Source organism: Leptonychotes weddellii, chromosome 12 (assembly GCF_054177405.1).
Source record: "Leptonychotes weddellii isolate Sample4059 chromosome 12, ASM5417740v2, whole genome shotgun sequence".
NCBI classification, from domain to species: Eukaryota; Metazoa; Chordata; class Mammalia; order Carnivora; family Phocidae; genus Leptonychotes; species Leptonychotes weddellii.
The window spans coordinates 48,494,585-48,507,844 of record NC_138380.1 but is presented as its reverse complement, the minus strand read 5'-3'; the positions used below and the strand labels follow the sequence as shown (position 1 = coordinate 48,507,844).

Below are 13,260 nucleotides of genomic sequence, written 5' to 3'. Positions count from 1 at the left end.
CCTTTATGCTCTGGCATTCTGTTTCTGTGAAGGATGTAAAACTCAGATCCAACAGCCATTTGATAATAGGGTGATGCTTGTTTTTGGGAGATGGAATTCATTCTCTGAACTTCATGAATTATTTGCAGGAAAAAAATGAGGCCAATAGTATTGGGTAACATTTTTTTTGAGAATTAAAGAATTTTTTTTTTAAATTTCAGATGATAGCCTAGATGTTCGTCATAAATTAAACTTTTGTGCACATAACTTAATACTGTTTATGTCTAGGCTATTACTGAAATCAGTCAGACCTGGGCATCCATGGAGTTCTCTTACGAAGTTCACTATCGGACGGGCATTCCATTACTAAAATCCGATGAACAACTTTTTGAGACTCTAGAGCACAACCAAGTAAGATGGGTGTTTTGATTACAGATTTTTTCTTTTAAATGGCAATTTCAAAATTTGTCTAAGTTCCAGTACTCAGTATTTATTCATTCATTGGGTATCTCCTTGTCCCAGACTCTGGGCATGGTACCATTTGGGATCAAAAGGTATGAACTTGGACTTGAGCAGGGAGACAGAGAGTAGGGCTCCAAGGGACAGAGAGGCTTTGTGTTGGGGAGGGTGAAAGACTCAGGGAGAGCCTTGTGAGTTGGGCTGGTAAGTCCGTAAAGAATGGCAGTGAGAGATGGGTGTTTGGGGCAGCGGGGACAGCAGTGGTTGTCAGGGCCTGGGGAGTTGGGGAAATGTGGAGATGTTGGTCAAAGGGCCCACATTTCCAGGTATAAGATGAGTAAGTCCTGGGGATCTAAAGTATGTCATGGTGACTATAGGTAACAATACTGTATTGTCCACTCGAAAGTTGTTAGGAGAATAGACCTGATTACCACACCCCAAAAGAGGTTATTCCATGAGGAATGGAAGTGTTAAGGAACCTTATTGTGGTTACCATTTTACTATATATATATGTATCACAGTATTACATGGTACATTTTAAACTTCACATAACATGTCAATAATAGCTTAAATTGGTTCTGGGGGAGAAGAGTCAAATGTACTAAATAGTTAGAGGTGAGAGTGAGAAGAGGCCTTTCTACTCAGTGACTTTCTGAGATCTCAATGTCAGAGAGTGGTGGGAAGTGCTCACCAGACTGCTTGGCATCCATGCTTGGTAGTCAACTGAGAGGGGAGGAAAAATGGAAGCTGAGGGCTTAGGAAGCTACAGAGAAGTTGGTTTTATTTTTGTAGTACTGGGGAAAAAATATTTATACCTTGCAATGGTTAATAGGCATGGACCCCAAGGAAAGAATGAGAGAAGATGAAGGAATAAAATTTAATTCCTAAAGCTGCACCCTGGAGCACAGTATTTTTTTCTGCCTACAGAGAGATACATGGTCTTCTGGTAGAAGACACAAGAAATGCAGTTTCTTGTATTTATCTTTTTTCTTTTGGAAAACATGCCAATATGAGTATTTAATGCCATTAGTTCATTTATTTAGCCAATACTGAATGCCTGTTTCAGGTATTGCATGCTAGATCCTAGAAATCGAGGAATCAACAGAAGAGAGGTATGGTCCCTCCCTCATGGTACTTGCAGTCTGCCAACTGACTTGTTATTTAAAATTCTTTTTCTTTCTTTTAGGTTCAGTTGCAGAGTCTGCTTCAGAGCAAGTATGTGGAATATTTTATTGAACAAGTGTTAAGCTGGCAAAATAAATTAAACATAGCAGACTTGGTCATCTCCACTTGGATGGAAGTCCAGCGAACTTGGTCTCACCTGGAAAGCATCTTTGTTTGTTCAGAAGACATTCGAATCCAGCTTGTGAAAGATGCTAGAAGATTCGATGGAGTGGATGCTGAATTTAAGGTTCATAGAAGATACTGTTTTCTATCCTAGCAGAGTTTTCCAAACAAGAAAATCTTGTGAAAAACCATGATTTGGGGTATCGTATTTATAAAAGCACAGTGTTGCATTTTAGGGAGCGGCGCAGGACGCTTGCTCTTGTGAAGTATTCCAGGCTTCGCGGTCGTGTATGGTTTCTGTCACCACTGCTCAGTGCTGTCGTTGTAGTGTGAAAGAAAACAGACACTAGGTAAACAAACGGGCGTGGCTATGCACCAGTAAGACTTTATTTATCGACACTTAAATTTGAGTTTCTTAGAATTTTCATGTGAGACAGAATATTAAGCTGCTTTTGACTTTTTTCCCACCAGTTAAAAATGTAAGAACCATTTTTAGCTTCTGGCCATACAAAACGCAACAGCAAGCCTGATATTTCCATTAAGCCCTGCAGCGAGGTGTGATAACATTAATCTTCGTGAAGTAAATACTGCGGAGGGGATACCAATAACAATACTATTAGTTACTAGTTTGTTGATTTTATAAGAACCAAAGAAAACACACAGAGATGTACATATGATAATGATGAGTGATTTGAAAGACTTTCAGCAAAGAATAATGGCTATAGTTTTTCATATAGAAATGAGGAATAACTTTTTTTTTATTAAAGAAGAACACCTGGAGGAATACTATTTTAACTTTTAAGGAAGAAAGAATAGACTGTTCAGTGTTCATCTCATTTTCATATGTGAATGTCCTCTTTAAGATTCTGGGTTCTCTCTCTCTCTTTATTCTTTTTGTTTGGACCCAGAATAGTGGTAATGCCTATCCAATTTATTTTGATAAAAACTGTGTGATTATACTTTGTTTTTGACCTTCATTTAAAAGTTTAAAAGCAAAAGTGAATAGGCATGGTGTTAGAAGTCTCTTTAACCTTACTTTCTTAGAGTTTGTTCCTCATTTTTAAATGCCCCAAATGGATGAAAAATTGAGAAAAGTAATTTCTATTATCAATGGCTCCATCTTATACTTTCATACAGGAGTTAATGTTGAAAACAGCTAAAATAAAGAATGTTCTAGAAGCAACATGCAGACCTAATCTCTATGAAAAACTTAAAGATTTACAGTACAGGTAAGAATAAAACTTTGAAGTGATCAATTTGTTATAATTTTATGAGATTGCTTTCAAGTATTTTACAGTATCTAACATCGTGTTATTGTAGATCTGTATCAGATTACTTCATAGTTTTGCTTAGAGTTGTCTAGTTGCCTTGGACATAATAGATGGTGTGTGTATATAGAGTATTGATAAGTTTGATCACTTATTAAGCATCTACTCTATTCCAAGAACTTGGATTGCACTTAGTAATTTCATATCGTTTATTCTGTATATAGTTTATACTAGAAATTACTCTTAGGAAGCCAGTTAGTACTTAGGAAATCCTTAGGGGCCTTTTGTAATTTCACATAGAATTCTACACAGCTAATGGTGGTTAGGATATTCTGGCTTTTGATTAAAAAGGGGCAGATAGCTACTGAATGAAGAGGTTTGTGCAGAATTTTGATCACTTTTTATTGCAAGGTAGAAAAGAGCTTTAGATAAAAGAATATTACATAAGCAAAATTATTTCATAATCTGTAAATTTTCTAGAGATAAAGTTAGCCATAATTTTAAGAGTGGATTTCCACCAAAGTTAATTATTTCTTCTTTTTTAAAGAAGTTTATTTAAGTAATCTGTATACCCAGTGCAGGGCTTGAACTCATGACCCTAAGATCAAGATTCACATGCTCTTCTGACTGAGCCAGCCTGGCGCCCCAGAAGTTAATTATTTCTTAGTGATCTTGGGGACTTGGGAGTTCTGCCTCTGGGTCATCTCTGCTAAGAAGGATAAAGCAGAAATGATTCTGACTCCTAGGACTCCTCTGAATACCAGAGGGAGCTGAAGCCATGTGTGTTCTCTAGGCATTCAGTGGGTAAAGGAAGACCTTGAACCAAATACATCTTAACGAATGCATTTTGTGCTCAGGATGAGTGATGCCGAACCTAGTTGCCCTTGCTGAGTAAGAATGTCATTAAGAAAAGTGAGGAGTGGGGCACCCAGGTGGCTCAGTCGGTTAAGCATCTGGCTCTTGATTTCACCTCAGGTTGTGGTCTCAGGGTTGTGAGATCGAGTCCCACCTGAGACTTTGTGCTCTGCTGAGAGTGTGCTTGAGATTCTTTCCCTCTCCCTCTGCCCCTTCTCTTGTGCTTGCTCGTTTTCTGTCTCTCTCTCTCTCTCAACATAAAGAAATATTAAAAAAAAAAAAAGTGAGGAGTCACATCAACCTAAGTCTAATCTGTATTTAGCCTCAGCCCATGGTGTGTGTGTACCTGTCTCCTACTTGGCATGACTTGTAGATTATTCACAAGCAGCATGATGGTGTCAAAGAGGAGTCAGGCTACGTGTTAGACAGTAAAGCTTATTATGGTGAGTGGACAGATGAGAGGAGCTGGGTTTACTTTTGTTGATGTTTTACTAACTGAATGGGCAAGATAGGCTTAAAAAGAGTTTTCATTCCCATAGGCTTTCTCTTTGTGAAAAAGCTCTCGCTGAGTACCTGGAGACCAAGCGTGTGGCTTTCCCACGGTTCTATTTCATCTCTTCTGCAGACTTACTTGACATCCTCTCAAAGGGAGCTCAGCCTAAGCAGGTAATGGATATTTTTTGAAAGTCTCATATTCTACTACATTTGCTAAGGAATGTCATTGTCAGATGCCACCTACCTTGTCACATGCGTCAGGAACTAGAAAATTGGCAATAAAAACTTGTAATGCAGCAACAGAAGGATGTCAGAGCTGGTGCTAAAGGAACCCCAATCCATGGGGCACCTGGGTGGTTCAGTCGGTTAAGTGTCCGACTCTTGATATCAGCTCAGGTCTTGATCTCAGGGTCGTGAGATCAAACCCCCCACCGGGCTCCACATTGGGCGTGGAGCGTACTTTAAAAAAAAAAAAAAAAAAAGGAACTGGGTCCTCAAGTGAAAGTGTGCAAGGTTTAGTGACCTGCAAGAAGTTAGTCATCATTTCTCTCACCTTCATTTCTCTTTGAACCTAAATTTGGTGGGATGGCTCTTCTTGCTGTCGACAATATGTGTGCAGTCTGCTATTAATGACAGACTTGTCAGTCAGACTTGGGCAACATTTCTGGGGTCAACCCTCAGTTATGGTTTCTTATATCCATGCTAATTTCCAGATGGCTTTGTAAATAAAATCCCTCTGATTACATTGACTAGCAATCCGGTATATCCATCTCTCATTTACATATCACACAACTGGATGTTTGGAGTGTTGGGTTGTTTTTTTTTTTTTTTAATTAGTCTCAAAGAGAGTAGTCATAACCACACTTAAGTTCAGTAGCCTCCTGGGAACATTCTCATGACCAGAAGCTGGGTCCTCGTGCGTGATTGTGAGGTAGAAGGTACCATATTCCATTACAGGTATACGTTCCCGAGGTCTTTGAAATCCAAAATCCAAAATTACAATTCTGAATTCTCAGTACATAAATTTGAAGAGGTGCATAAATCTATACCTAGGATAATTGGTTTTCTTTTAATTACACCCTTTAAATATAATAAATATTTGTATGACCTGTTTATTGAACAGTGTTAATTCCAGAGAGTAGAGACATGAAGTTGTATTATCTATGATTTTTAATCGCAAAGGGGCCCCGCCGAATCTCCGTGAACTGAATAGCAGACCCCTTAATAACACTCTGGGTAGGTATCTTACATCCCGGTCTCTTTTTCTTACTTTAAAAAAAAACAAAAAGCAACTCAGCAAGGTCTCGTTACAAACCCAGTCTTACCTCTGTGTTGAGGCCAGGCTTTCACATAATAAATTTGGAATTGGCAGGGAGACACTGATAATTTTATTCCATATGCCCTTCCCACCCATTTATGGAGAGGAGGTGGGACCACCATCTGTCAGTCATTGGCATTTCTTACTGCTTGTTCTTGATCCTTTCACCAGCACTGACTGACTGTTCTCTGTCCTCAACAGCAAGCATCAACGTGTTGGGTCTCTGGTGGAAAATGGGGGCAGAGGGAACCTCCTACGGGGTATATACTGCAGAGTCAGCTCTGTCTTGGCGCTTCCAGTTCTTGCTCTGGGCAGTGAAATCAGCCATTGGGTTACCTCTTCTTTTTCCTTTTCCTCGTCAGCAGATGGCCAGCAGGGGTCATGTCAAAGATGGACTTCCTGCAGGTACCTGTAGCTTCTATGAGTGAGTCCCACACCTCTCTCACTTGATGACTTAAGGGTTAGGTTTGGGTGAAACAGTCCTTCACCTGCCCCATAAGGAGTGAGGAAAAGCCACAGCGCCCCTCGTGGGCCGATAGCTTGCAGGCGTGAGACGGCCACCTCTAGTCCCCTCCGCCCTGCGGAACTAGCTATAGAAACGGGGGGATGGCAGTAGAAGATGGTAAGGGGTTGAGCTGTGTCTGACAGGCCTGGAGGGACTAAGCGGTCCTGACCCGTTTGCTGTCCTCAGAACATGCACATACCCAGTGCGTCTTGGTCCTTACTGGAAGCCCTAGGCTGCTGCTGAGGGAACAGCTCACTACTGTACTTGTCACTTTACCTCCTTTCAAAGAATCAAGCAATGCTTCACGCCTTAGCCAGACGACATGCTGGCTCGCCGGAACGTGCATCCCCGATGCCAACTTTTTTTTTCTTTTTCATTATCCTTTCTAAGTCATAGGATGAGTTGTTTTTTTATGTATATAAACTTCAAAGATGTACCTTTTAGGTCATTCATTTTATGTTTTCAGTATCCCTTCAATATTGGAGTGTTCTCTAACATCCCTGGGACTCACTGTGGAAGCCCTCTCACCGTTCCTTCTAGCTTCGTAATCAGAAGTTTGACATCTCCAGTTCGGGTACATTGCTCAGTCCTAGTACAACTACCGCTCCTTAGTGAATGACTAGATAGTCTAAGACATCAAAACGATTTTAAATTAAAATGAAGCTGAATATTAAGATCACAGCACAGAGGTCTCCCAAACTGCTCACAGCCTTGCTGATGAATGCCCTCAGCAGTGTTGTCTACCCTGTGCTAGCCAAAGGATGTGGGTGCTGCTGCTTAGCAGCAGAAGGCTCCGCGATGGTGCCTGGTGGGTGCAGGTCGTTAAGTGTCCAACTCTTGGTTTTGGCTCAGATCAGAGCCCTGCATCTGGCTCCACGCTCAGCACGGAGCCTGCTTGGGACTCTCTCCATCTCCCTCTGCCTGCCCCCTGACCCACCCCACCCCTGCCAAGTAAATCTTAAAAAAAAAAAAAGGGTCCAGCCATGTGGCTACAGTGTACACATGGTTTATAGATGTCCTGACCTGTCAGCTTTTGAAAGGATTAGATTTTTTTACTCTGATTTTCCCCTCAATTCTGCAGCATTTCTTAAATTTAAATTCAATTGATTAATATATAGTGCACTATTAGTTTCAGAGGTAGAGTTCAGTGATTCATCAGTCTTGTGTAACACCCAGTGCTCATTACATCACATGCCCTCCTTAATGTCCATCACCCTGTTACCCAATTCCCCACCCACTCCACTCCAGCAACCCTCAGTTTGTTTCCTATGATTAAGAGTCTCTTTTTTTTTTTTTTTTTTTAAGATTTTATTTATTTATTCATGAGAGACACAGAGAGAGAGGCAGAGGGAGAAGCAGGCTCCCAAGGAGCAGAGAGCCCGATGCGGGACTCGATCCCAGGACCCTGGGATCATGACCTGAGCCGAAGGCAGACGCTTAACCATCTGAGCCACCCAGGCGCCCTGATTAAGAGTCTCTTATGGTTTGTCTCCCTCTCTGATTTCATCTTGTTTCATTTTTTTCCTCCCTTCCCTTATGATCCTCTGTTTGGTTTCTTAAATTCCACATATCAGTGAGATCATATAATAGTTGTCTTTCTCTGACTTATTTTGCTTAGCATAATACCCTCTAGTTCCATTCACATCATTGCAAATGGCAAGATTTCATTTTTTTTTTTGATGGCTGAATTATATTCCATTGTATATATAAACTACATCTTCTTTATCCCTTCATCTGCTGATGGACATCTGGGCTCTTTCCATAGTTTGGCTATTGTGGACATTGCTGCTATGAACTTTGGGGTGCAGGTGCCTCTTCTTTTCACTACACCTGTATCTTTGGAGTAAATACCCAGTAGTGCAATTACTGGGTCGTAGGGTAGCTCTATTTTCCACCTTTTGAGGACCCTCCATACTGTTTTCCAGAGTGGCTGCACCAGCTTGCATTCCCACCAACAGTGTAGGAGGGTTCCCCTTTCTCCACATCCCCGCCAACATCTGTCGTTTCCTGACTTGTTCATTGTAGCCATTCTGACCGGGGTGAGGTGGTATCTTATTGTGGTTTTGATTTGGATTTCCCTGATGCCAGTGACATTGAACATTTTGAAAGGATTAGATTTTTTATATTTTTGAAATTGATACTTTAAATTGTGCTCAAAAAGTGATTTCACTGAGGTCTTAATGAAACTTCTAACAATTCAAATTCACATAAAATGGTATCCCACTGTTAGTAAAGGTGCATTATTTAAAAAGGTGTTTCACTTCCTCTGTGATGCAGATATCCACTCGGGAGTGACTAAGGTGGACAGGGAAGCTAGAAGGAGCTAAGGGCAGTCTGAGTCGCTTAGAACCACAATCCACTTCTTTCCCTGACGTGGTTCTGCAAAGTGAAGATGCCTTCGGAATTCTTGGTCACTTACTAGGGAATAGTTAGTTAATGGTTTTGGCAATTAAACCAAAGAGGCTGGTCTTGCTACACTCTTACCTTCTTTTCAATATCGGAATCCGATTTGGACCACCAGACACAGCTTTTCCGCCTTTGCCTTTGCCTTTTGTCCTTAGATTCCTGAATGTGCTCCCTGCAGTGTGACCAAAATTACATGGCCACTGCAGCCTGTGGAATAACAATGCAGTTTGGCCAGAAAAGAAATCCTTTGTGGGGCGATAACTCATGTTGACATCTTGTGAATGACTTGAATTCTTCAGCCACCCTCCCCTCCACCTGCCACACTCAATTTAAGAGTGTTGACCAAAATGGGAGTTTCTGCAGTTAATTATGGAATTTGATCAGCCTGAACTCCTCAGCCAGGGAGGTCTGATATCCCTACAACCTCCATCCCATAAGCAGAAATTCCCTAGTGAGTTGGAATGCCAGAGGGATGAAATCAGTGTGTCTAGAGTGCCTTCGGTGAGGATTAGCTGCTGGGAATTTGGTTAAGATCAAGTTTTAAAGATGTTCTCCTTCCAGAACTCACCCTGCTCTCCTATTGGCATGAAGGCTCTAAAGGACCCATGTGTGGGCCCTGCCTAACTGCAGTGATCAGAATCTCTGGTAATCTATTATGGAAATCCATACTTAGAGGTGTACTTGCAGGATTTGTAGACATGGTGTAGTAGTTATGTGCAACGGGTTTGAAGTTACACATTCATTATTAACATTCTTTTATTCCCCCCCCTTAGAAAAACATCCTTTTGTTTTTTTTCAAGGGGCTGGTGTAGTGGTTAGAGGCAGACAGAATAACAGTCCCTTTGTTACGCGGTGCTTTCAAATAGCTGACACTTTTGTGAAGTCAAGATGTTTTTAGCCACTGATTCCTAATAATTTGAAAGATCCTTTTGTCCTAGAAGAGTTTGCACATTTTTCTTCCCTTGTCCACTGCCTGATGAGTGACAGCTTCTCCAGATGGAGCTATACTAAAGAAAGAGAAGCTTGCAATGGGAGGAGTTGCATTTGTGTTGTCTAATGTGGGGTAGCCATGAGCCAACCGTGGCCAGGGAGCACTTGAAATGGGGCAACTGAGGAACTGAAATTTTTATCTTTTATTTTTATTTATTTTTTTAGGGAGAGAGCATGTGAGAACATGGGAGTGGAGGGGCAGAGAAGAGGGAGAGAATCTTAAGCAGGGGCTTGATATCACAACCCTGAGATCACGACCTAAGCCCAAATCAAGAGTTGGACACTTAACCGACTAAGCCACCCAGGTGCCCCTGAGTAACTGAATTTTAACCTCAAAAAATTTTAATTGATTTAAATTTCAATACTGATATTTGATTCAGTTATTGGGAAACAAAAGTGTGTTTGAATCAACTTGATCATGTAAATCTACTTTTGCAACAGTATATTTTATGAAATTGAAATACAGATCAAGTATATCTGATGAAGAACCCAAACTGAGATATCCTATAAACCTATACACCTGACTTGAAAGGTTAACTATGAAGAAAAGAGTGTAAAACATCTAATTTTTTTTTTGTTATATGTTGAAAGCATCTCAGATATACTAGGTCAAATAAAATACATTAAAATTAATTTTGCCTGTTTCTTTTTACTTGTTTTAATGTGGCGACTAGGAATCCACTGTTGAGGAAATCGAGGCCACAGTGCATTCTCTAAAATGAGAAGATCAGGCAGGGGGTGCCTGGCTGGCTCAGCTCATAGAGCATGTGACTCTGGATTTTGGGGTTGTGAGTTCAAGCCCCACATTGGGTGTAGAGATTACTTAAAAATAAAATCTTTAAAAAAAAAAATGAAATGAGAAGGTCAGAAATACATATACTCAGAAATGTTAAAAGTTTCCATCAAGAACTGTCTTTCAGCGGTGTCAACCCAAATCCACATAAGAGGAAATCTGCCAACTTGTCTATTAAGAAAGCCCCAAATTTGCAGTGATTTGCACAGATGGCAGTAAGCTGAAAGCCTTAACGGCCTATAAATACGGGCATTTGGAAAGGTGCTTGTAAGGAGGGGGCTTAATATTAAGTGACAAAAAGCCCTGCTGGATCTTCGGGGTACATAGGTAAGACCCCACATTTCCGCAAGCACAGTGCGTTCCCATAGAGCACTAGTGTTTGGTTGTCTCCATCGAGTGAATGTGTCTCACGCTGTGAATTTCAGAAATCAGGATGATTTCATAGTGTGTCACCATCTTTCCCCACAGAGATTAGTCTTCCTTCAACAACTACGGTGAAAAAGGCCCAGAATTTGAGTGGTTAGTTGAGGGCACACAGGAGTGAATGAGTTTTCCTTGAAACACAGTGAAAAATTGCAACTTCTTAGAGGAATTAGAAAGCTGGAGGGCTGTGAGGTACGTAAAGTGGAGGAAGGAGTTGCCCTTGAGTTTGGGCTGGGACTGAGGATGGAATGAGGAAGAGGCAGGAGAAGGAGACAAGCACAGAAGATGTTCGTGGTTTCGACCGTCTTGTACTGGCCTTCCAGTCAGCAGTGAGGAATAGAAGCTACTTACCTAAGTGTAGTTTGTCCTGGAAATGACCACGTGAGAGCAGAGTCACAGTGCAGGCGGGGAATATGTCATGTTGGACATGGATGCCTTCCTATGAAGGCAGCCTCATACTCATAGGACTGAGGTATTTATATGTGTGATGAGAAAATAGACCATCTCGTTTTAAATATGTCATAAATTATATATTGCCTGGGGATTATCCTTGATTATCCTCACAGGATACTTAATATATGGTTAACCACAAGTTGTATAACAGTAGATACACTTTCTTTGTTCATTTTGCAAATGTGTTGCCACTGCTAAGATTTTTTTTTAAAGATTTTATTTAGTCATTTGACAGAGAGAGAGAGCACAAGCAGGGGGAGTGGGAGAGGGAGAAGCAGGCTTCCCGCCGAACAGGGAGCCCGATGCGGGGCTCGATCCCAGGACCCTGGGACCATGACCTGAGCCGAAGGCAGATGCTTAACAACTGAGCCCCCAGGTGCCCCTCACTGCTGAGATTTTTGTTACCACTCCTTTCTTGGCATTTTCTCCACAACCAAGTTATAATACAATCAGGGATATTACAATGTGGGATTAAAATAAAATATCACCTTAATGTTAGGAGATCCAAAACTTAAGCATTACAAATGTGGGATCCTGCTGCCAAGTAGTTTTCGGCCTTGCTGTGGTGTCTAGAGCTCCTGGTCCTGACAGAAGTTGTTCAGCTTCAGCTTAAAATCAGGGCACAGGGTTTCTGGCCCCAAGAGATGAGCTTTTCACAGAGTACTGTGCATTCTGGGAACCACTAGAGAAGCTGAATAAAATAGTTAACAATCTGTTCAAATGCATCACAGCGTCTTAAAGAGCATCGAAGGAAAGTCTAGAGCTCAGGGCCTAAGATAGGAGCAGAAAGAACCATAGATTTACCTGATGTTTGCTACTGATGTTTCCTTGGCGACATGTGACTACTTACAAGATAGGACAAAGAGTCTGAAAAGCTGATCAGAACTTTCATCAGTATCATGGAACTTAAAAGGAGGAGAAAAAAAAAAAAAGGTGCCTGGAATCAGGCACCACCAAGGAAGATGTTATCCAGAGAATCAAACAGTGATAATGGTTCTGGGGTGAATTGGCTATAAATGTGCAGGGATGGGGGGAAAGGGGCATCTAACACATACCGTATCTAAAAAGTCAATTCTAGGTGGACGTACTTAGAAATTTGAAAGGTACAACAATGAAATATATAACATACGAGAAAGAATGATATTTGAGCAAAAATTCCTCAAGTTGGACATGGAAGTATTGGGTGTAAGGGAAAGGTTGATGGATTTGACTGTATTAAAGTTGAAAACTTTGCCTTATCAGAGGTTACTGTTAAGGCACTAACAGTGTAAGCCTCAAAGTGGGGAAAGATGTTGGCAGCGCCTTAAACAAACAAAAGACTCGTATGCAGAATATGCAGCTAACTGCTACATTCAAAGAAGTAAGGACGGATTGATAATTGGGTATAAAAGTGGGCAGAATACATAAGCAGCCTGTTCACAAAAGAAGGTATTGTAATGACCAGTAAACAGGAGAAGTTGCTTGACTCTGTAAGTCATCAGAAAAATGCAAAGTAAACCCACAAAGAAAGATACACTTGTACTTCTGGCCAAGATGGAGTAAGAGGAGTGGATTTACCCACCTGCTTGAAAGAACACAACACTTTGACAAAATATATGAAGTGCTGGACCTTTTTAGACACTGGACATCAGACAGCAGAGGATAGCAGTTTATGACAGACTTGGAACAAAAGAGGTGAGCTCTGTGATGGTCCCAGTTGTTTTCCTCAAGCGAGTTTCCAGGCATGGTACAGGGAGGGAGAACCAGGTAGGATTTGGCGGTCTCCTGGAGTTGAGGGTTCGGAGCTGAGAGTCCAAGGAGAACAAGGTAGTGAGAGTTGGCAGAGCTGAGTACCAAAGAAGAGAGAACTGTAAAGAGAGAACTGCAGAAACTTCTAGAGGGGCTTCCTAGAGTCTTCAGCAGGAGGAAGAATTAGCCCTGGGTTACACATTATTCCAGTTGTGCCAAACAAGTCTTAAAAGCAAGATCCAAAAGGATCAAACTGTTTCCAAGTAATTTAACTGTATCCCAGAACAAAGCTCAAGAAGAA

At 41.2% G+C, this 13,260-nt stretch overlaps 1 protein-coding gene across 1 annotated transcript in view; it reads left to right on the top strand.

Annotated features, from left to right (window-relative positions):
* Positions 1 to 13,260, top strand: part of DNAH11 (dynein axonemal heavy chain 11) — a 281,936-nt gene that overhangs the window by 68,818 nt on the left and 199,858 nt on the right. The window contains 4 exon segments of the mRNA XM_081800433.1: positions 268 to 390; positions 1,625 to 1,849; positions 2,863 to 2,954; positions 4,388 to 4,514. Coding sequence (XP_081656559.1) covers positions 268 to 390; positions 1,625 to 1,849; positions 2,863 to 2,954; positions 4,388 to 4,514 — 567 coding nt within the window.